This window comes from Amborella trichopoda, chromosome 5, assembly GCF_054954075.1.
Source record: "Amborella trichopoda isolate Santa Cruz 75 chromosome 5, AtrichopodaSantaCruz75HAP2 v2.0, whole genome shotgun sequence".
NCBI lineage: Eukaryota > Viridiplantae > Streptophyta > Magnoliopsida > Amborellales > Amborellaceae > Amborella > Amborella trichopoda.
In genome coordinates this window covers 38630446-38652281 of record NC_142340.1, presented here as the reverse complement: position 1 = coordinate 38652281, position 21836 = coordinate 38630446, and the positions used below count along the sequence as shown (strand labels likewise).

General features: G+C 35.6%; 1 protein-coding gene across 1 annotated transcript; it reads right to left on the bottom strand.

Moving 5' to 3' along the window:
• Positions 1-8684: 8684 nt before the first annotated feature.
• Positions 8685-20414, bottom strand: LOC18432980 (uncharacterized). The gene is made up of 2 exons (XM_011624592.3): positions 20122-20414; positions 8685-9867 (listed from the first exon to the last, which is right to left on the bottom strand). Exons 1-2 carry the CDS (start codon positions 20291-20293, stop codon positions 9131-9133), a joined length of 909 nt encoding a protein of 302 aa, XP_011622894.1. The 5' UTR covers positions 20294-20414; the 3' UTR covers positions 8685-9130.
• Positions 20415-21836: the final 1422 nt, after the last annotated feature.

Below are 21836 nucleotides of genomic sequence, written 5' to 3'. Positions count from 1 at the left end.
GAAAAATTAGATATCCAATCCGTTATAGTAAAGACCTAATTGTAAGAACGGAGCTCTGAGCTATATCCTCGGGCCAAATGGAACATGTCTATAGAGAGGCTAACAAGTTATAGATGGTTGGCTAAGTGAGGTGTTTTGATGTATTGATTAATTCCCTTACTCTTTGCTTTGATTGTTCTCTTTGTAATCTTTGTGTGTGTTATAGTAAAATTAAATACTCTTGTTAAAAACTAAAATGATAAAAAAAAAAAACTTGAAACCTTCCAAGTAATGGAACTTTTCAATCTCATTTATTCCCAAAACTAGGAACATTTCTTCGAATCAGCCATAATGCATCCCAAAGGTTTCCATGTACATTTAATTCACACAAACTCGATTGCCGAACAAAAAAAAACAAAAAAAAAAAAAAAAAAAAAAAAAAAGAAGAAAAAGAAGACTAACTGAGGAAGAAATTATAACTAAAAAAAAAAGAAGGCTTTTCTCATTTAATAGTTAGGAGTAATAAGATAAATGATCTCCAAGTGTATAATCCCTTTAATTTATCAGACCTTTCTAAAGCTTCTCCAAAAGTCTTTTTTCCCATATCAAACAATCCATTTCTCTGATTATTTGGCTATAAATAAGAAGCAATTATTATAATTGTTTTCCCCATTTCACTGATTCAAAATCCAGACCGTCCAATCAATAGGTGGGCCCAAAGAACCACTTATAACCCATATGGTGGGGGTGTGGGGCCTTGTATGAAGTTCACGAAGGGTTGTCCTAGTGCCTGAGGTTTCCTGTCCTTGCCTAAACGTACAATCTGTGCCTCTTTAATGACATGCCAAACGGCAAAAGCAGGGTCGGTGCTTTTGCCTTGTATTATGCCTTTCGGCATTGGTGGACCCCCTCCCCCCAATAAACATACAGATACATGTACGTTCATATCTCTATTTTTTTTTGAACATATATTCACATATCCATTTTCCACCAATAAATATATAATCTGCACGATTGATTGCAGTGTTTTAATAATCGGATCGGCTGTTGAACTAATCATTGGGTTTCTTGTTCTAAATTAACGATTTGAATAAATGTAAATCAAGCAAAATGATAGTAAGATTGTACAAAATTGAAAATGTATGAAAATCGGACGGTTCCAAAGGTTATAGACTCATATCGCCAATACACTAAACTTGATTCAAATTAGGATGCGGTTAGCATGCGGCCAAGCCTACACATATACAAATGTGGGCTTGGCAATAAATATATTATTTAAATAGAATTTGATCTTAAATTTTAGAGAATATGTAATTTTTAATATGGAGATCATGAATATGAACAATAGATAAATTTTGAAAACTAATAATATTAATTACATTAAATAAACATTTGGACTATTAGTTACAATTATTTTTAGATAGACCACCTATTTGCATCCATCTTTAAGATCGATGCTATATACCTCTAGACCACATATTGTACAGATGCGGTCCAACATGTATGAAACCATTGTTCTTCATAATATCACCTCATTTTAAAAGACTGAGATGGTCATATCATAAATAAGTTACAACCACAAACGTTGCCATTTTTATGTGATGGATGGTGATGGAGAGAATGTGATGACATAGGTCCCATATTTTTTTGTTTTTGTTTTTTTTTTCTTTTTATAAGTAAGTCAATGGGAAAGAGGGCCTACCCGGTTTTCATTAATACTTAAACAGTATAAAGGTCCCATCCTCTGTCACAGCTTTTCTCTGTCGCGGATCATAATACTCTTTTCTGACGGTTTACTTCCATGAATGAAGGTCCATAAAACGTGTTGCCATGTTCTTTCCACTTTTAGGAGAGGTCCCACAAAACCCTTGAGCACTACTGCTCAAATGAGTATCCTCTTTGGAATTTATGGCTGTTTCGTTTCTTATGATAAATTTAAATTTGGTGAAATGATGTTATGCTCCTGCGGGCGCAACATGTAAATTGATTCCGTCAAGCCCAACCTATGTTGGAGCTAATTAAAGGTGGCAATTGGCCGGGCCTGAGCTGGGCCAGCCCTTGTCCCTTTAGGGCCTGACCGGGCCAAAAAACAAAGTAAGAAAGAAAAGAAGAAAAAAAAAAAATAAAAATAAAGAGCCGGGCTAAATAGTGCCGGCCTTGGGCCTTGGCCCTAGCCTAGCCCTCAGGCTATATTTTCTAGTTCAAGCCGTAATTTAGGGAAGGCCCTTGTTTGGAGTATTTATTCAGCCTGGACCTTAAAAAAAGCAAAAATGAAATTGAATACTCACTGTGGAATTGCCTTTTTAAAATGAGATTGTAATATGTGAGACCATTTATCATTATTATAAGGAGGATGTCAAAATAGATAGCTTCGAGTGTGTCACAAAGTTCAAGAAATTCTATTTTGAGTTTTGATTCAAGTCAAGGATACACCCCACAATAACCTGATTTGAGATTTGACTGACAAGAACGATTATGACCTCTTTGTATTAAAAGTAAATGGTCTCTTTGTATACTTTTTCTTTTAAACTTTAGGATTGAATAGATTAAGATGTTTTAAACGGGCAATGTTACAAAATTAGGAATCAGGCTTTGACTCGATATGATTCTCCTGATCTCACTTAGCAATTATTGAGTCATATCGGTTCATGTTTCACATAAATAAGAATAAAGGCCAGAAATCAAGAGGATCTTAGTGGTCCTAGTGTTCTACATACCAGAATCTCCAGGCTCATGATCCTAAGCCAACTTAGGCATTGACAATTTGGCTTAGTGGTTTTCTAATAATTGTTCCTTAATTTTAGATAAAGTATAGAAAAAAAAGAAAGAAAAAAACTTCAGTATTCTAGAATTATTCTGAGTTGGAGATATGTAAGAAACATTATTAATTGGAGTACGGTGAGTTCTTTATCCACATGATAGAATTTCTTCTTTGAAAATTCAAAAAATATTCTTTTGGACAAGACAATTTCAAAAAATATTACAATCCCTTATCTACATCAGTAGAAATTATTAGTTAAATAATAGAAATTCATAATTATTCGCTGTGGTAACTTGTTTTATTCTAGCAGCAAGAAAAAAGCATTATAGAATTGCAAGGCATTGAAAAAAAAAAAATTTCACTCCTCTATCTCTAATAGGATATGATAGAAATAAATGTTATTTAAATCACTAATGTTTGCCATAATTATAAATTAATTTTTTAAATCCTATGTTTCCTATTCGAGATGATTTTATAGGCAATTAAAGTTAGCACTACAAAGTCGTATAAAAAAAAAAAAAATTGTTTATCCAATAAATCTATTGCGTGATAATAGATTACAAGGAAATATGACATTTACACTGATTACGTACAATTTAAAAGTAAAGAAATGGAAAGACATTACTTGAGATTTATTCAAAAATCATGAAATCCATTACGCACGGTGATGAGTGAAAAATCTATTACACAGGTAATCTTTAGAAATCGTTTCTCTCTCTGCTATATCCTGCATAAAAAAACATTTCTTTCCCTCTCTCAAGTATACGATGTACCTTATAATTATTTAAGGTAAGTGGAAAGTAAAAGTAGGAGATATGAAAAGAGAAATCTAATATTAATTATTTAAAGTAAGTGGAAAGTAAAAGTAGGAGATATGAAAAGGGAAATCTAATATAATTATTTAAGAAGACAATTTTTTACTGCAATTATAATAAAAAATTTAAACATCCCCCTATCCCAATTTGAGTTGTAGCACTCATATGACACTCATATAAAAACATAAAAAATATTTTTTAATAATTGGTAAGTGAAAGTAGGGAGAAATGTAAATTGATTTGAACAATTGTAGAACTTGATGAGGGACGATTTCCTATTCTAATCATAATATAAAAAATTTCTATATCCCTCTATCCCCAATTTGGTTTGTAGCTCGCCATCAGTTTCGTATAAAAACATAAATCATATTAATAATAATAATTGGTAATCGATGAGAAATTACACAACAGAATCATAATAAAACATCACAATATAATCCTCATAATAGATTAATAGAAGCTCAATTGAAATAAGATATCTTTTTAGTCTCCTCGAATGCTTCGAATTTTTCTACTGCAATTACCAAACTTTTTAGTTTACTAGTCAAACTTCTTCATATTTTTTAACTTCTATCATAAAGATTTTGATTTTAGAATCATAGATTTATTGCTTATTTGAAATTATATATAGAGAGACATTTGAAAGACTTCTATAAAAAATAAATAAAAATAAAGTTTATCACAATAAAATCATGTTATTCCAATCATATTATTCTAATGACTTATTATGTTGAAACCAAAGTCTAATCATGTTAGCCAAACATATCCATATTTTCATATTTGGATAGTAATGCATTTCTCATATTTCTTCTAGACATAGCCAAACAATAGCAATCTATTTTCCAAGTTGCATCTAAATATTACCCAACAGTGATAATCCATTTGTAGATAATGTATTATGCCCAAACAGTGACAATCTATTTGTAGGTAATGTATTACGCCCATAATATATTTCACAAACAATATATTTCCAGGTATCCAAACAGGAAATACATGACTACTCTTTGGTTATGTCTGGAAAAAATATGGGAAATGCATTACCAACATTTTACCGGTACTTACCTATAAACTATTATTTCTTTTTTTTTTTTATCACAAAATTCCACTAAAATGTAAAATTATGGGAAATTCATTACCAACATTTTACCAGCACTTACCTATAAACTATCATTTCTTCTTTTTTTTTTATCACAAAATTCCACTAAAATGCAAAATTAAAGTCATCATCACATCATTCAAAAAATATTTTCTAATAATAACATCATTACTATTTCAAAAAGATTTTCTAATAATAACTTATACCATTCTAAAGTCATCATCACACAATTTCTTACTTATTTTGAATGCCTTTGGCACGTACATGGAAAGATTTTCTAATAACAACTTATACCATTCGAAATTCATCATCACATAATTTTTTACTTATTTTGCATGCCTTTGGTACTTATATGGAATCACATGTCTTCTAACATGATTAGACTTTGGTATCAACATGATAAGTCATTAGAATAATATGATTGGAATAACATGTTTTTATTGTGATAAACCTTATTTTTATTTGTTTTTTTATAGAAGTCTTTCATATGTCTATCTATATAATTTCAAGTAAGCAATAATGGGAAAATGTTTGATTAGTAAACTAGAAGGTTTGGTAATTGCAGTAGAAATTTTGAGGTATTGGAGGAAACTAAAGAGATATCTTATTTCAATTGAGTTTTTACTAATCTTTTATGAGGATTATGTTGGGTGAAATTTTTTATTATAATTGTGTTGTGTAATTTCTTATGTTGGGTGAAATTTTTTTATTATAATTGTGCTGTGTAATTTTTCATTGATTAGATATACTAAGGAGAGAGGGAAAATGAAAAAAGTTTTGATAAGAGAGTAATAGGGGCTTGTAAAAAAAAAAAAAGGAAAAGTGAGAGGAAGGGGCTTAAAGATAAAAGGGGTTAAAGAGAGAGAGGGACGGGCTTACAAAGGGAGGGAGCAACCAGTTATGAGGTTCAAGAGAGAGAGGGAGGGAGCAAACCGAGGGACATGCTTAGAGAGGGAAGCGAGTTGGCATTGGCATTTTATTAAGTTGGGTGAGTTGGCATTTTATTAAGCTGGGATAGGGAAGAGAGATGCATACGAAAGATTTCTAAAGATTACATGTCAAGTTCACCTTTTTACCTCACTTTTTTGGGGAAATGTCGGGTAATCTCTTTCCATTTCCTCGTTATAAAGTGCTATAAAGTGTACCCAAAAGGTAGAAATGTCATATTTCCTCGTAATTAATTGTTAGGTAAGTGGGTGTAATACATTACTACGTAATACATTACCTGCAAATGGATTGTCACTGTTTGGGTAGTATTTAGATGCAACTTGGGAAATACATTGCTGCTGTTTTACTTTTTGTCTTGTCTCGAAGAAATGTGAGAAATGCATTGCCATCCAAATATGAAAAATATGGCTGTGTTTGGCTAACATGATTAGACTTTGGGTTCAACATGATAAGTCATTGGAATAATATGATTGAAATAACATGATTTTATTGTGATAAGTCTTATTTTTATTTATTTTTATAGAAGTCTTTCAAATGTTTCTCTATATATAATTTCAAATAAACAATAAATTTATGATACCAAAATCAAAATCTTTATGGTACAAGTTAAAAAATAGGAAGAAATTTGATTAGTAAACTAGAAGGTTTGGTAATTGCAGTAGAAAATCTTAAAGCATTGGAAGAAACTAAAGAGATATCTTATTTCAATTGAGCTTTTACTAATATCTTATGAGGATTATGTTGGGTGAAATTTTATATTATAATTGTGTTGTGTAATTTCTTATGTTGGGTGAAATTTTTTTATTATAATTGTGTAGTGTAATTTCTCATTGATTAGATTTGCTAAGGAGAGAGGGAGAATGTAAAAAGTTTAGATGAGAGAGTAAAAGGGGCTTAGAAAAAAAAAAAAAAGGAAAATGAGAAGAAGGGCTTTAAAGATAAAAGGGGCTGAAAAAGAAAAGGCTTAAAGAGAGAGAATCTTATGCAAACATGTTATTAGGGTTCAAGAGAGAGGACATGGGCCTGAGAGAGAAGGATCAATCAGTTACTATTAGGGTTCAAGAGAGAGGGGATGTAATTAGAGAAGGAGGAAGCAACCAATTATCAAGGTTCAAGAGAGAGGGGACGAGCTTACAGAGGGAGAGTCAAGAGAGAGGGGCCATGTTTAGAGAGGGAGGAAGCAATCAATTATCAAGGCTCAAGAGAGAGGGGACGAGCTTATAGAGGGAGGGAGCAATCAGTTCTAGTGTTCAAGAGAGAGGGGACATGCCTAGAGATGGAGGAAGCAACTAGTTATTAAAGGGAACATGCCTAGAGATGGAGGAAGCAACTAGTTATTAAGAGGGAGCAACCAATGAGGGAGGGAGCAAACCGATGCAGTTATCTTGCCATTTTATTAAGCTGGGCGGGTTTGCATTTTATTAAGTTGGGATAGTCAGAGAAATGCACGCCAAAGATTTCTAAAGATTACCCGTTAAGTTCACCTTTTACGGGAAATATCGGGTAATTTCTTTCTATTTCCTCGTTATAAAGTGTACATGCAGAGGCTGTTTGGATACCTGGAAATATATTATGCAAATGGATTGTAACTGTTTGGGTAGAGAAATGTGTTACCATCCAAAGAAAAATATGGGCTTTATTTGGCTAACATGATATGACTTTAGTTCCAAATAAATGATTGGAATAACATGATTTTATTGTGATAAACTTTATTTTTATTTATTTTTTATAGGAGTCTTTCAAATGTCTTTGTATATATAATTTTAAATAAGCAATAAATTTATGGTACAAATTAAAAAACGGGAAAAAATTCGATTAGTAAACTAGAAGGTTTGGTAATTACAGTCGAAAATTTTGAAACATTGAAAGAGACTAAAAATGTATCTTATTTCAATTGAGCTTTTACTAAATCTGTATAAAATTTATTTTGAAATATTGGAAGAGACTAAAAAAGTAGCTTATTTCAATTGAGCTTTTACTAAATCTCTTATGAGGATTATGTTGTGTAAAATTTTTTATTATAAGGATTATGTTGTGTAAAATTTTTTATTTTAATTATGTTATGCAATTTCTTATCCATTACCAATTATTATTTTTATATGATAGTGGGCTAGAACCCAAATTGGCGATAGAGGGATGTAGAAATCTTTTTATTATGATTGCAGTAGAAAATTGTCTTAAAAACTAGCTACAACGCAAATAGGGGATTAAAAGATGTAAAAATTTTTTTGTTATAATTGCAGTAAGAAATTATGCTCGTACATCTATTCAAATCAATATAGATTCCCCTGGTTATAAATCCTACTTTTCACTTTCTACCTACCTTAATAATTATAAAAGTAATTATAAGATTTTTTTTAAACAAGGATAGAGCAAAGAAACGCTTTAAGCGGGGATAAAGCAGAGAGACACATGCGAAAAATAGAATACCCATCAATATCGTAATAGAGCACCATCAACTTTGTAATAGAGTGCGCATTATGAATTGTCTGATTTTTGGAAAAATCTTCGATAATATCGAATAATGTATTTTCATTTTCGTACTGCACCCAAACGATGTAAAAGTCATATTTCCTGATCATATTTCCTTGTAATTTATTGTCAAATAATAAATTTCCACATATCAAACGGCCCTGTAATTGTAATCTATTGTTATGTAATACATTTCCAAGCACCCAAACGCCCCCTAAATGGAAACCAACGCTATAAAAATGAGACAATGCATCTTTTTACGGGATCTGTTTTGTGTTTAGATGGAAACCAACGCTATGGAAATGAGACAATGCATCTTTTTACGGGATCTGTTTTGTGGTGAAAGTAAACACTGCTCATCATCAAAGCTGGTAACCGACCGGGCCAGCCTTGATCCTAGCCCAACCTTGGTGCCTGCTAGGTAGGCCCAGGCCCTAGCCTCGCCCGGCCCTAGACAAGCCAGCTGGGCCAAGTATAATCGAAGAAAAAAAGTTTTTTTAAAAAAACAAAAAACCCGCCCAACCGTGTCATGGTCATGGTCATGGCCTAGGTCCAGCCTCTTGGGCCACATCTTGTCCAGCTGGGCGGGGCCACCCACCCCATGCCAGGTCTATTCTCATGAAAGAAAAATGTCTCCATCATGATTCATGAATACATAATTGTATGATTGAAAAAAAAGAAGAAAAAAAAAGTACACACTATTCACTGATACATGGGTTCCAGAGCTAAATTTGCTGAGTACGAGAAGTCCCTACTCCTTGGAATGACGGGGAAGAAGGCAGCAATCCTCAAAATAGGGGGCACTCGCTCATTTTGAATATTACAGAAGCTAACCAGTATAAAAGAGAGTTTAGCAATCCATAAATATCGCTTGTTGTCACTTTCTGAATCACCAAAAACTCATTTCCCTCCCTGAACTCTTTGCGAAGCCATAACAGAGCTCTAAGACTAGTTTCGTTCTATTTCCATATCTCTTCTCATAGCTTTTTCTACTTAAGACTGTCCGTTTTCATCTCTTATCTCTCTAAGTTCGTCAGCATGGATCCGAGAGCCAAAAGTTCACAACCCATATTTGATCAAAGATAGCCCAGAAACTACAAGAACTGCATAGATACTGACATCCATAAATATTGCTTGTGTCACTCTTTGAATCACCAAACCCAACTCCAATACATTTCCTAAACTCTCGACCAAGCCATAATTGACCTCGAGACCTGTTTCCCTTCTCTTTTCATCTCTCTTTTCTTTCTCAAGGTTCATCAGCATGAATCCAAGAACAATAGTAGCATCAGTTAACAATAGGTTATACAGAGGCCATGAAAGTATTACCCTTCCTATTAAAGTAGTGGTAGTGAGAGAAGATACAATATTACCGCATAAAACCAGAAGAGCTATGGTTGCTGCACAGAGTAGTCGAATGTTCTGAGAGGCAGATATGGCAAAATCAAGTCGGCTTGCTGTGAAAACTCTGTGAGAGAGTGGAGGCTTCATTGAAGGATTCCTCTTGGCCATGTGATCAGATGTATATTGAGAGGTGGAAATTGATGGGTTTGCTTTCTCCTCGAAGGCCGAGCCATCTCTAAAAGCAATTTCTCTCACTTCATTTTCTTTTGATGGGTTGGTGTCTCTCACTTCATTTTCTCTTGTTGGGTCTATTTCTCCCACTCCATTTTCTATTGATGGCTCTGTTTTTATCACATCAGGTCCTAATGAAGCGGTGAGAGCATCCCCATCCCCATCCCCAGTACAATCTCTTTTTCCAAGTAAATCATTGACCTCCTTGATATGATGAGCACCTGCAGAACATGAGGATCAGAACTTAGTTCATGACAAACAAGTAACATTTATGGTCTGAATGGTGGATGACAAAAATGGTTCCTTGAGTCCCAATAAACCTTCTTAGTTTATCAGGACGAGGGTGTCAAAATTTAAGGATTTAAAATTTAAAAAATAGCCCACAAAAGAATTAACTACCAAATAAAAGTCAAGTTAAATTTATATATCTAAACATGTCCCAACTTTTGGAAAAAGAAAGATGCCCCTCAACTTTTTCAACCTTTATATTGAGTAAGCTATAGAAGATTGAAATCCTTCGCCAACTGCGAATGGCAAAAGGCATTCCTTAAAGCCAGTCAAATAAAAAGAGCCTGCCGAGTTGGCCACCAATAATTGTGTGTTTAAGCTTATTCCAAGCAAGTACAAGAAGCAAGATGGATGATCCATAGCTGCCAATCTTCTGTCTGGGGTAACACTTGCTTTCATCCTTTTGGAGCAAAATTTCCAGTGTGGCAAACGCTAACAGGAGAGACTAGCAGACAACACGTGAATGACATAGACCCTAGGAAAGAAGAAGAGAGATGGAAGGATCATGGTTTCTCTTTTTCACGGGAGTGTTAATAAGAACGTGTAGAGAGATGACAATCTCACAGTCAAGCCATGCTCTTTTTTGAACCCGTTTGTACAGAAGCCAGTTGAAATCACTTCGCAATGTGAACTCATTTGACTAGCCAAGAGGGTATGTCACGGTTTCCAGCTCCTCTTGGGCTAAAGGCAAGGATGATGTCAACATGATTTTCCATGTCCTCCGCGACACGGGGTCCATTCTTGATGGGATCTCTCAAAGAGATACCGTTATGATCGCCACACTTCTTTGAATGTGACAATGGAGATAAATAATGGAACCCAATGTTCAAAAATGCAAATTCGGGCGCCTAGACGTTTTGGGTGCCTGACCGCCTAGGCGCCCGCCCAGAGACAGGGTGCCCTCACCAAAATTGAACCCCCCACATCCAAAACAAAAAAAAACATGGGAGTTCTTAAGGCATGGTTTAAAGTCTTTGGGGGTTTTTAGGGCAATTTTAGAGCCCCAAACTCTTGAGAAATAGACAAAAAAAGTAATAGTACAATCACATAACAGATTTACAGATACAAATCTAAAAAAGATTGTAACTTGTAAGACATTAAAATGCTAGAAATCCCAAATATCATTGTAGGAAACTACAAGTCTAGACTAGATGCGATACACATAGTCAACAAGGCAAAATCAAAAAACAAATACATCAAGTCATCAACCAAACATGTAAATATATCGTAAAAGAAAAAAAAAGGTAAAAGAAAAAACACATGATTCGCATCATAATATGTTGAAGCAAAATAAAATCAAAACCCTCTTATAAATATGATAATACTTTAAAAATATCACAATCAAATCAATGTCGGTGCAAACTTGATCTATTGGGTCACCAAAAGTCCTCAAAATCAACTACTAGAAGCTCTAAATCCACCCACAATCTATTGCTTTTGTTTTGGGAAGAAATCGTCAAAATCAAAACGTTATCGATCTTTCGATAAATCACAAAAGAGTAGTTTTTGAAGAGTTTTTCCCACCCTAAAAGCCAAAATCAAAACTTTATCGAATACTTTCTCGAATACCCCCCAAACCCTTTTTCCCCCTTTTTAGTGGGGAAAACTGACACTTTTACCCTCGTTGAGGGTTTTTTTCGCCCTTCTGCAAATTGCCACTTGGCGGGCCGCCAGAGACAGGCCGCATAATTCCACCACCCAAGCAACGCCTATGTGTTTTTTGAAATTTTTTACCTAGGCGGTTGGGCAGTTGAATTTTTGAATGATGATAGAACCTTTTCTGGTATTGTCATTACATGAATAGAGAGGTATCAAATGATGAGTCCTTTTGAAAAGTTAATGGAATTGTTATTCTTTATGGAAAAATCAAAGGGACCTATTGTCCTTGGAGATGGAAAAATCTTCGGAGATGGAGAAATCCACAAAGTAAGACAATTAGAAGAAAGTAAAGACTACATATTCTTTTGATGCAGGCAAACACAGAGGACAGAGAAAATAATATGTAGGCAGAGGAAATCAACAATCTACATAACTAAACAACCAATTATTTAGAGAAAAACCAACAATAAGAAAGAGAAGATGAGAATTGTTTTCAACACAATTTGCCCAAGCTACCAAGTTGTAGACAAAGATCTCAAAAGAATGAATCCTTTAAGTCCAACAATCTATCCTTCTAATACTAACCCAACTAGGGCAAATAAACCAAAATTCTTTTCTTTCCTCCATTTATTTCAGCAAATAAACCACGTTCTATAGCTTGTTACAAGTGCTATTAGAAATCACTCTCCCAAATATACCATACTGAGTTCACATTTTTTATCATATAATGAATAACATTCTAGATCTCTCTTTCTTTACTGATCGTTCTTTAGCTTTCAATCTCATGTTTGGTTAGCAATTCATGTCACACTTACCCTTGAATTTCCACATACTAACCACTTTGTCCAATGGAAAGATTGTATGAGATCGAAAGGAACTTGGGTTTCTGAATTTGTAGCTAGGAAAAACAAGGTGAGAAGGCAACCAAGTACGAACAAATGATCAAGGACTCGTCAACTTGAAATTCTTTTCCTTTGGGAGAGGTTGATCCAGCAAGTTGCCTGTCATCCTTAGTGTAAGGGAGACCTGATTGGGACCCAGTCAGGTCATGCTGAGCAGAAGTAAAGTTGGATCAGATTACTCACACAAACCCAAATGAGAAAGGCTTGACATAAAACTCGATAGTGCCAACCGAGTCCAACAAGTCTTACGCTACCTGTTAGAACATTAACTTAGATCCCAGCTAGGTCTTTAAGGTCGTTGTCTATTTTTTATGATCCATTGAGTCAACTAGGTCAGGTCATGGGTCAACCTGAAACAGGAGCCTGTCAAGTTAGGTTGTGTTCGCAGGACAGGGAACTAGCCGTATAGATGTTCAAAGAATAACTGTAAATCCAAATCCATAATTAGATTCATCTGACATTGCTGAGTAGTTTCAATTCCTACAAAGAGACGATTGGACACAGCTCAGAAGATAAGACAATTTCTTTAAGTCTGGTTTTTTCAAAGAAGAATTTTCAATTTTGTTTCTTCAATAGGATTTCATGATTGAAAAGATGGATTGCCACACATGCCAGATTCTTTCTGTTCAGAACTTGGATAACTTGGAAGTTTGGATTAACTGTGCTGCAAATTTCCCATCTTCTCTTTCTTTTTTGTTTATTTCTCTCTTTAATTAAATGATTGGCACACGAATTCTTTATTGCTTCTTCCTGCATAATATTTTTACGAATTCTCCGCGCATGTCTGCCTCATTCTTCCGAAATTACAGTCCTTATCAATTTCTCTAAGCACCAATGTGAAAAATAACATGAATGTCCCGTTATTGTGGCTATCATAGCAGTAAAGGCCCTGCCTGTTATATTATTTTTATCCTTTTGGAAAGGCTCTGGTTGAGTTTATGTAACAGTATGCGTACAATGCCCTTTATAAATAACAATGTACTTTTTTCACATAAAGACTAGGAGACTAATAATTTCATTGAAATCTATTATGGATGACTTCATTTTTATATAGAAGCCAATAGATGGGCTCTTGGAAAAACAACGTGCACATGAAATAGGAATGTTAAAATCCATGAAAATATAAATTAGAAATCATAAGAAGGAATTTTTCACGCAATATAAAACAATCAGAATTTCACATCATTCCGAGAAAGTTAAGGATATTTCGATCAGGGAGTTGCCATCTAGAATAAGACACAGAGAATGCATGCCAAATTAAAAAACCCACTAAAAAAAGCTCAATATTGACAAATTACAGTCTTCAACGCTAATGTAAACCAGCAATACAGAAATAATTTCTCTATCTAAACCCAAATAACACCAACAGTAACTGAAACATAACAGGTAAATTAACTATTAAAAAAAACATATGTCAAGAAACTTGCATGTTCAAAATGAGTTTTGCCATGATCATTTGGGAGTCCAGGTTGTTCACGAACGCCTGACGGCGGCGAGGAGGGGCACGGCTCTTCGGCCACCATGCCAAGCACCTTTGAGCTTTAACAAAGTCAACTGGAGGTAGAAATTGAAGCTCCATCAAATTATGGTCTGAGTGGGAGATAGGCCTAAGGATTGCTCTCTCTCACAAACCACCGGCAGTTGCCGGCTTATGGGATGGTGAAACCGAAAATTCGTGAAAAGGAAGAAGTTCTGGAAATTCTAGAGCAAAGAGGGGGAGAGATTTAGGAAAAGGTTTTGAAACAAGGAACTATGACTAAGCTACACTAAGTATGCAAATGAAATCGCAAAGAGATGAACTTACTTGGAAGCCAGGCCCACAAGCCTAGCACCCAAAGTCAGTGGTCTAGCTCAAATCCGAGATTGCTGCGCTGACCTCTTTCGCCTCTTAGCGTTTGCCAATTGGGATCGAACAGAGTTAAGATTGTGTCTAACTTAGATTTGGATTGGATAGAGGGGATCTAACCTTAGGGTTTAAAGGAAAAGACCAGGGTGCACGGATGTGACCTAGAGCCTATAATTTGATTAGTAGTTCAAGGGTAGATCTCAGCCAAGATAAGGTTGCAGACGTTCAAAGTAGGCTTAGAGGTCTATGAAAGGGGAAACTAGGGTTCTTGGCTATAGGTTTTCTAAGGGTGTAGGGTTAGGTGTGTAGAGCAGCAGGGCTTCGCCTAATTCTCTAAGGTTTGGATCCCCAAAGCCGTAGGCGAGGGCCTATATTTATAGGCTAGGACCTAGGTAACGGCTCCAAGTGGCGGCTCAATCTAGACCATAGATCATCAGCGAAACACAATATTACATTGGCGTAAATACCTTGAAAGCTAGCATAAAAGAGTGTTACACAAAGATTGTGGACCCCACAATTTTTCAATTTCACACCACCTGTCCTTTTGTGCTTGTAGGGACGTTTCAGCACGTTAGGAAGCCGTTTTGGGTGCATTTTAGTGGAGGTATTGGGTTTGAATTAGGAGTTTAAGGGCCATAAAATCAGGGCAAACTAGGGTTTAATAGGAGCTATGGTGTTATTAGGGTTTGACCTAGGATTAAACGTATTGGGAAAGGTTTAGGCTACACTAGGCAAATTTTAGGTAGGCTTAGGTCATTTTAGGTAGGTTTAGGCTTGTTTTAACAAATTTAATAGATATTTAGGCTTGATTAGGTAGGTTAAGGGTGGTCAAATGCTTATTTACGAAGGTTAGAGATGGTTTAGTGGACTAAAATAGTTGGACAAGTTCAGTTAGGTTTTAAATGTGGGAGTTCATTAAATCCTGAGCGATGGTGTATGGGAATAGTGGTCCTAGTCTAGTTTTAGGCCGGAAGATGGGTTTTTGGTGAGGTGAATTTTTGGGTTTTGGTTAAGGGTAAGTCTAGGAAGGGTGTAGGCCAATATTCTGAGTCTTCCAAGATTTTGGCTCCTTGGAATTCCTTCAACAGAGCACGGTGTCTACAGTTGCCCTCTTTGTCGCTCATGTCGCACACTTTGAGTGAGACGGACGGCAAAGAAGTAGACATCTGAGCCATAGAGTCAGAGAAATACAGAGTTGAACAAACAAATTTCGATGCAAAGTAATTGCTTGAATGTCTGACAACAGTCGGTCAATGGCGCCTGTGGTTTTCGAGACCTGGAATTGAGCTTAACTCATCTATTGGCGCGATCGCTGAGAGCTCCATTTATTGGTGAGCTTAGGTTGTGGTGTCAGATTTCAAGGAAAAATAGAGTGTTCAATGTTTTCAAACATAGTTTGAAAGTGATTAAGTAGAAAACGCAAAGAATTCTCAGCTAAGTGAATAGCAGGTTGGGATTGTCGATTTCTCAATTCAAGTCTTGAAGGGCCAATGCTTTTAAGGCTTAGGGCAATTTTGTAGGGAGTCTCTAGGGTTCAGGATTTAGGTTTGTAACACCTGTCCAGGCGTTCCCATCAAAATCGATTGGCCTTTGGTGTGCCCTCATCATCATTGCCAAACGCAGATCCGACTCCTTCGTTTTAGGGAATCTTTTTTTGTTGAAAATTTTCAAAAAACAAAGATGGAAACTTTGAAAAAGAAAAAAACACACCCTAGTGCCGGGTTAGGATTTTAAAAAGAAAATTAAAGTTTTTTGAAAATCGATGAGCAGCAACAAAAAGGGCAATTTTTTTTGTTGGAAATGCTTTTTTTTTATTGTTGAGAAAATAACATACTTCAAAGGGAAAGTCTCAAAAATCCTATGTAAGGATGAAACAGTGGAATTTCCCATGGAGCACTTTCTATTTGTGCATTAGGCACTTTCCAAGTTTGGATAGTGAGTCCCAAGGATGCGTTTGGAATTTTCATATTCTCCCATACCCTTTTAGGGCATAAAAAGCTTGCAAAAATATCTTTTAGGACCATTGGAAGCCTCTTGTAATGGACTTGTCTGAAATAGGTGGTGCAAAAACATCCTATTACGTTAGCATTAATGGATATTATGCACATGTAAAATGTATTTTGCAAAGGCAGCTGCTGTTCAAATTTTTTGTAGCATACCATCTTGGGTTATTTTTACCGTTGCAAGGCTGTATAGGGTACAAAAATCTATAAATAGGCAGAACTATATTTGCAAAACCCCATTTTGCAACAATTGAGCCTTTTTAAGAATTTTTTTTTTTTGCAATTCACATGTTACTGGTGTTGTGTCTATGGCTTCACTTGAAAAGACTGTTCATGTTATGAGGGGGGAGGATACCCTTTTAGTTCAAGATTCTTTGCCTTTCCTAGGGGTCTCCCAGACCATATAGCAAATAGTATTTTAGCAGGAGAGAGACCTAAGAGAGTCCCGGGTTTTCCTTCTATGCCAAGATGGTTTAGGAATTGGTACAATGCTGCCCATGATTGGGTAGCACTTACCTCTTTTTGTCGACCTTATCCATGACAGGCATCTTTAAGATGGCCTCGTCCCATGTAGACCTTAATCTCATAAAGGCATTGACCGAGAGGTTTAACCATCTCACCAATACCTTTTTCCTGCCCACGGGTGAGGCCACTCCGACTTTGGAGGAAAGAGCCTGTATCTCTGGTTTTGGGTTGTCGGGGACACCATACCATCCCCTCACAATAGTGATCGTGCCGCAGATGGAAAACGTCTCTTGGGTTTAAAGTTCCCATCTCGAGAAGAATGGGTGGACCTTGAGGATCCAATAAAGAGTGTAAGTTCTCTTAAACTCGAAGAGCGCCTTAGGGCATTCTACTTCTACTTGGTAGGGATCGTTCTCTTCCCAATGGGAACAACGATGGTCCTTGCCTCGTTGATCTCGATTGCTCTCGTCTTTTGGCAGCAGCGAGAGATTACAATCATTCTCGCCGTACTTGCAGAAATTTTCAGGGGCTTATACAACCGTGTAGGGCATGGTGAGCGCTACATTCAAGGGGCAATGATCTTCTTGCAGGTATGACCTCGTTCATCTTTCTTTCAAATCTTGTTTCCAATATCCTTGACTGCTCACTAATTTTGTTCTCTTTTCGCAGATTTGGGCCTACGAGCATATTCCAGTGGTTCGGCCTATGAAGGGGAAAATCACCGCGGCGGACGCGAGGGGGCTGGCCCACAATGAAAATGATGCAAAACCCCTAAGGTTGATGAGAACCGCATGCTCCTTAATGACTTTGAGGAGTTTGATTGGTGCATGAAGGGGCTTGGAGATTTGATACTCATCCTCCCCTCTCCAAGTCACAAGCACCTTCTTTTGGCAGTACCAATGTACCATCGTTCAGAAATCTGCATAATAAGCTTGAGGGAAACAGAATTGCCGGACCACCCATTAGGGAAAAGGAGGGTGAGGCAGAAAAACCCTACTAGCATCTGGGTTATTTATGCCTGGAGGGGGACTCGAGTCCATTCTTCCTCGAACCAAAGGTCTAGGGGATGTGGGTCGATTCAACCTTGCCCCACTTGGCTAAGGTTAACTTGATGAACTTGTTTTGCTTATTAGGATTATGGTCGTTTTTTTCTCTTTTCTTTTTTTTTTTGGTAAAGAATAAACTAAGGTTAGTATTTTGGAGAAGATCAGAAGAGTGCTGAGAAAACTAACTAGGGGCTTAACCACAGTTAGGGTATTTGGGATAAGGGTTAACCACGGTTAGTATCCCTCCCTCCCGATACCTTAGAGCCTAAACCAAAACTGGACCAAAAGCTGTAAGTTGCGTAAGTTGCGCTTTACAAATGAGGCACCAAGGCCTTATATAGAGTTGGACACAAACATGGATGGAAAATGAGCTCTATTTTTTGTTCAAAAAGAAAATCGCAACCTTTGGGTGGTAGCAATGTGGAAAAGACCAACCTAAGTCCCTAGAAAGCAACCTTCAAACCATACCTATGTATGGGGCCTCATTTTTCATGTTGTGGCATCAAAATGAGCGATCTATCACCAGGAAAACATAGATTGGGTTACCATGGTCCGTTTGTGATAAATTTGACCCAAAACGCGAAGATTTAAGTGAGTTTCAGGTCCCTTTTAGTTGCTTGAATAAAAAATCAGCCAAGCACCCTTTTCCATACACTTCTTCATTTTGCGGCAGGTTTTTGTAGGATTGGTGTCCTATGGCCAGAAAATGGTAGGGCTCAATCCTACATATATTTCAAGAATCACTCAAAAATACCCCGTATTGCGCAAGTTGTGGTTCTTCTATTCCATGAAAATCATAAAAATCAGAATTCTCAAACACAAATTGCCACCAAAATGCCCATTGATCCATACTTTGATTGTAGCTTCCCATACATCATCAGAAAGCTTATCGAGTTATGATTCCAATGCCTTATCAGGGGTTTCTACTGTGTTCCTTTATTATATACTCCACAGGGTCCCCCTCCATGAAATGTGAAGATTCCCCAAGTTAGGGCCCAAAATACATCCATCAAGGGGCCCAACTGCCAATTCTCACGTTTTCGGCAGTTTTCAATGCATTTTGGCATCAAAATCCTATCGGAGCTGACGGCCCGGCATATCTTTGATCTGTTGGCCGTCCTCGAATATGAAGCATCATCATCGCTCTATTTTGAGACTTTTAGGGCATGACAAGGACCTGATACATGCCCTTCGGTTTCAAATGGGCCTTTTGGGTGTAGTTGCACTGTTATATGATCCACTAGGGCAGGTGATAAAAAACCCATGTAAACAATATAAAGATGACATACTTGGCAGAACTCTTTTTTCCATGCTTTGAAGCAAGAAACTAATGTAACCAGATGGAGTTTCATAAACTGTTTTAACAAGGACATAATAGACACTTTCAAAATTCCAACACCTCATCCCATTTCCCCATCTCTACACATAATCCTATCCAATTTCCCCATAAATTGTATCATATAACTTCAAGGGAGTCCATATGCGGCTTCCATCCTCTCGACATCCCCATCTTGTTTGACTGGATTTCCCATCAGTTGCCCCCATTATCAATGGAGCTAATGCCATAATAAATGGAAATAACCTTTTAGGGCATATAAATCAGTATGCCTAATATCAGATCCAAGGACTCCAGAACCATGATGACTGAATCAGTCTCCAAGTTATAAAAATTTCCAGCAGCCTTCTAGGGTTTATTTCAAATAAGTGTGCAATTGCTAAAGCAGTCAAAGTTAAGCACCAAAATATTGCAGTGAAGAATATTCAAAAGATGAGAAAAGAAAGAGTGAAAGAAGACACCACATTATTTGTTCTTCTTTTGAATTATTCTTAAAATTTCCTATACGCGTCAATATTTATCAAGACTCCAATTAATCTCAAGCCCCTTTGAAGAAAAATTGGCCATTATCATATCTGAAAAAACGAAAAAGAAAACAAAAAAGTCGCACACGGGATAAAAAAGAGTTTTAAGTAATGGTAAAAATAAATGAATTTGATTCAATTAACCAAATAAAGTTTAGAAACTAAATGTTTTACTAACAAAATAAAAAATTTCTAAACATTTGAAATAAGAAATTATAAGATCAGCCATAGCAATATGAACGTTAAAAAATAAAAAAATAAAAAAAAAATCTTATAAAATATAATTAAAAGAACATAAATAGAAATAGCAACACGGAAACTATTGCTCAAAGTGGAAACAATAAACTCATATGTAATTGTATACTTCCATAAATCAAGCAAGAGAGGGCTTCACGAGAACATAAGAGAAACCCTAAAAAGCAAAGATTTTTGCCATGATATTGGGAGGAAAAAGTTGCAGACATACTCTCATTTCCATTGCCAAGAACTTGAGGCTGCTTCTCCTGTTGAGATGACAACAATTGTAATGATGATGTTGATTGTTTGGGAAGAGAGGAGAGTTGTCCAGTAATAAAAGCCAGGCGATCAGACCCCCTCTCCATTATTCTCTTTCTTCGAGCTTCTCTTTCACTCGCCATCTCTTTCTCAGTCTCTATCTATCTCGCCAATGAAGCTCCAGCCTGTCTCCCTCTCTCTCTCTCTCTCTCTCTCTCTGCGATCCACTTTTTAGAGAGAGAAACTGAACAGAATACTACCGCCATCTATTCCTCTCTAACAAACATCACTAACCAAGACTCCAACTCTTTTCGAAAATGCTAGGGACGCCCAAATCAATGAAATGACTATTATACCCCTGCATAGGATGCCATGAATGCTCCAGATGAACGCCTGTTTACTGTAGAAGTAAGGCGATGGGAGGTCTGGATCGAGGGATCAGAGGCCCACGTTGGTAAATTGTGTTTGATCCAGCCTTAAAAGAGTTTTTGAAAAATAATAAAAAAATTTAAAAATCATCAAGTTTCTTATGTTTCCAAAGAAATTAGATATTGCAGTGTAGATTTCCATTATTTACCTAAAATATGTAAATACTGAAAACTTATTGAGGTCGACACTATCTATTTTATAGTTAAAATGACTCTATAAAATAAAATGAATCGCCTTAACTTAATATTTTTGTTTTTGTATTCTTATAATCTCCATTACTACTTGCCCAACAGTGCTGGTAAATATAGGGGATCTTGCTCTTATTTTCTTTTCTAATTTTTCTCATCTTTTTCTTGTGAAAAATTATGGTATTAATTTTTGTTTGAAAAAATCTCCATACTTCCTATTTTTAAATTTTATGTCTCAATAGATCCAAGGTTTCAAAACCTTGAGTCTACTAGACGCTTCACTTGATCTTTCGTTGTCTTAGAGTAGCTGGTTAAAATAAAGTATAATATATAAAAAAAATTTATATAAAGTTAACACCTTAAAATGTAGAATTAAGGTGCAACTCTAAAGTCCTTTTAAAAATGTTGTTCTAACGTCTAATTAATCATATTGACATAAAGATGAGGAAAAAGCAAATTTTAAGTCCTTAAAATAGTATACTTGCAACCAGTGGTTTAAAAAACAGATCGGTGCATCGGATCGGGCACCTCAAAAACCCATATGGATCAGGGAATTGGTGATCTGGATCGAGAATCGGTTGAATTGGTTGGATTAAATCTTAAAAAAATCTAAAAAAATTATTAAAATTCAATATAATTGTTATTTTTTAGGAATTCAATAAGAAATGGGGGTACTCCATTAAGAACTTTCATTTTTTTGCATCAATATGCTAATATTGAGATGTTTTTATCCAGTATGAACTACTGTTAACCATTATTATTAATTATAATATTATAGTAAACATGATTAAAAAAGTATCAAATAAATATTCCATATCATATGATTAAAAATAAAAATAAAACCCCCAATAAATTCTAATGTTATGATATTAAAAAATTCAAAAAAACTTTATTCAAAAAAATGAAAATAGAGATATAAAAATTAAAAAAAAAAAAAAGTATATCGACAACATGCATAATAGTTACAAATATATATATATATATATATATATATATATATATATATATATATATATGAAAATAAAATATACTGAAAAAACCATTTTAATAATGAATAGCAAAAACTTTT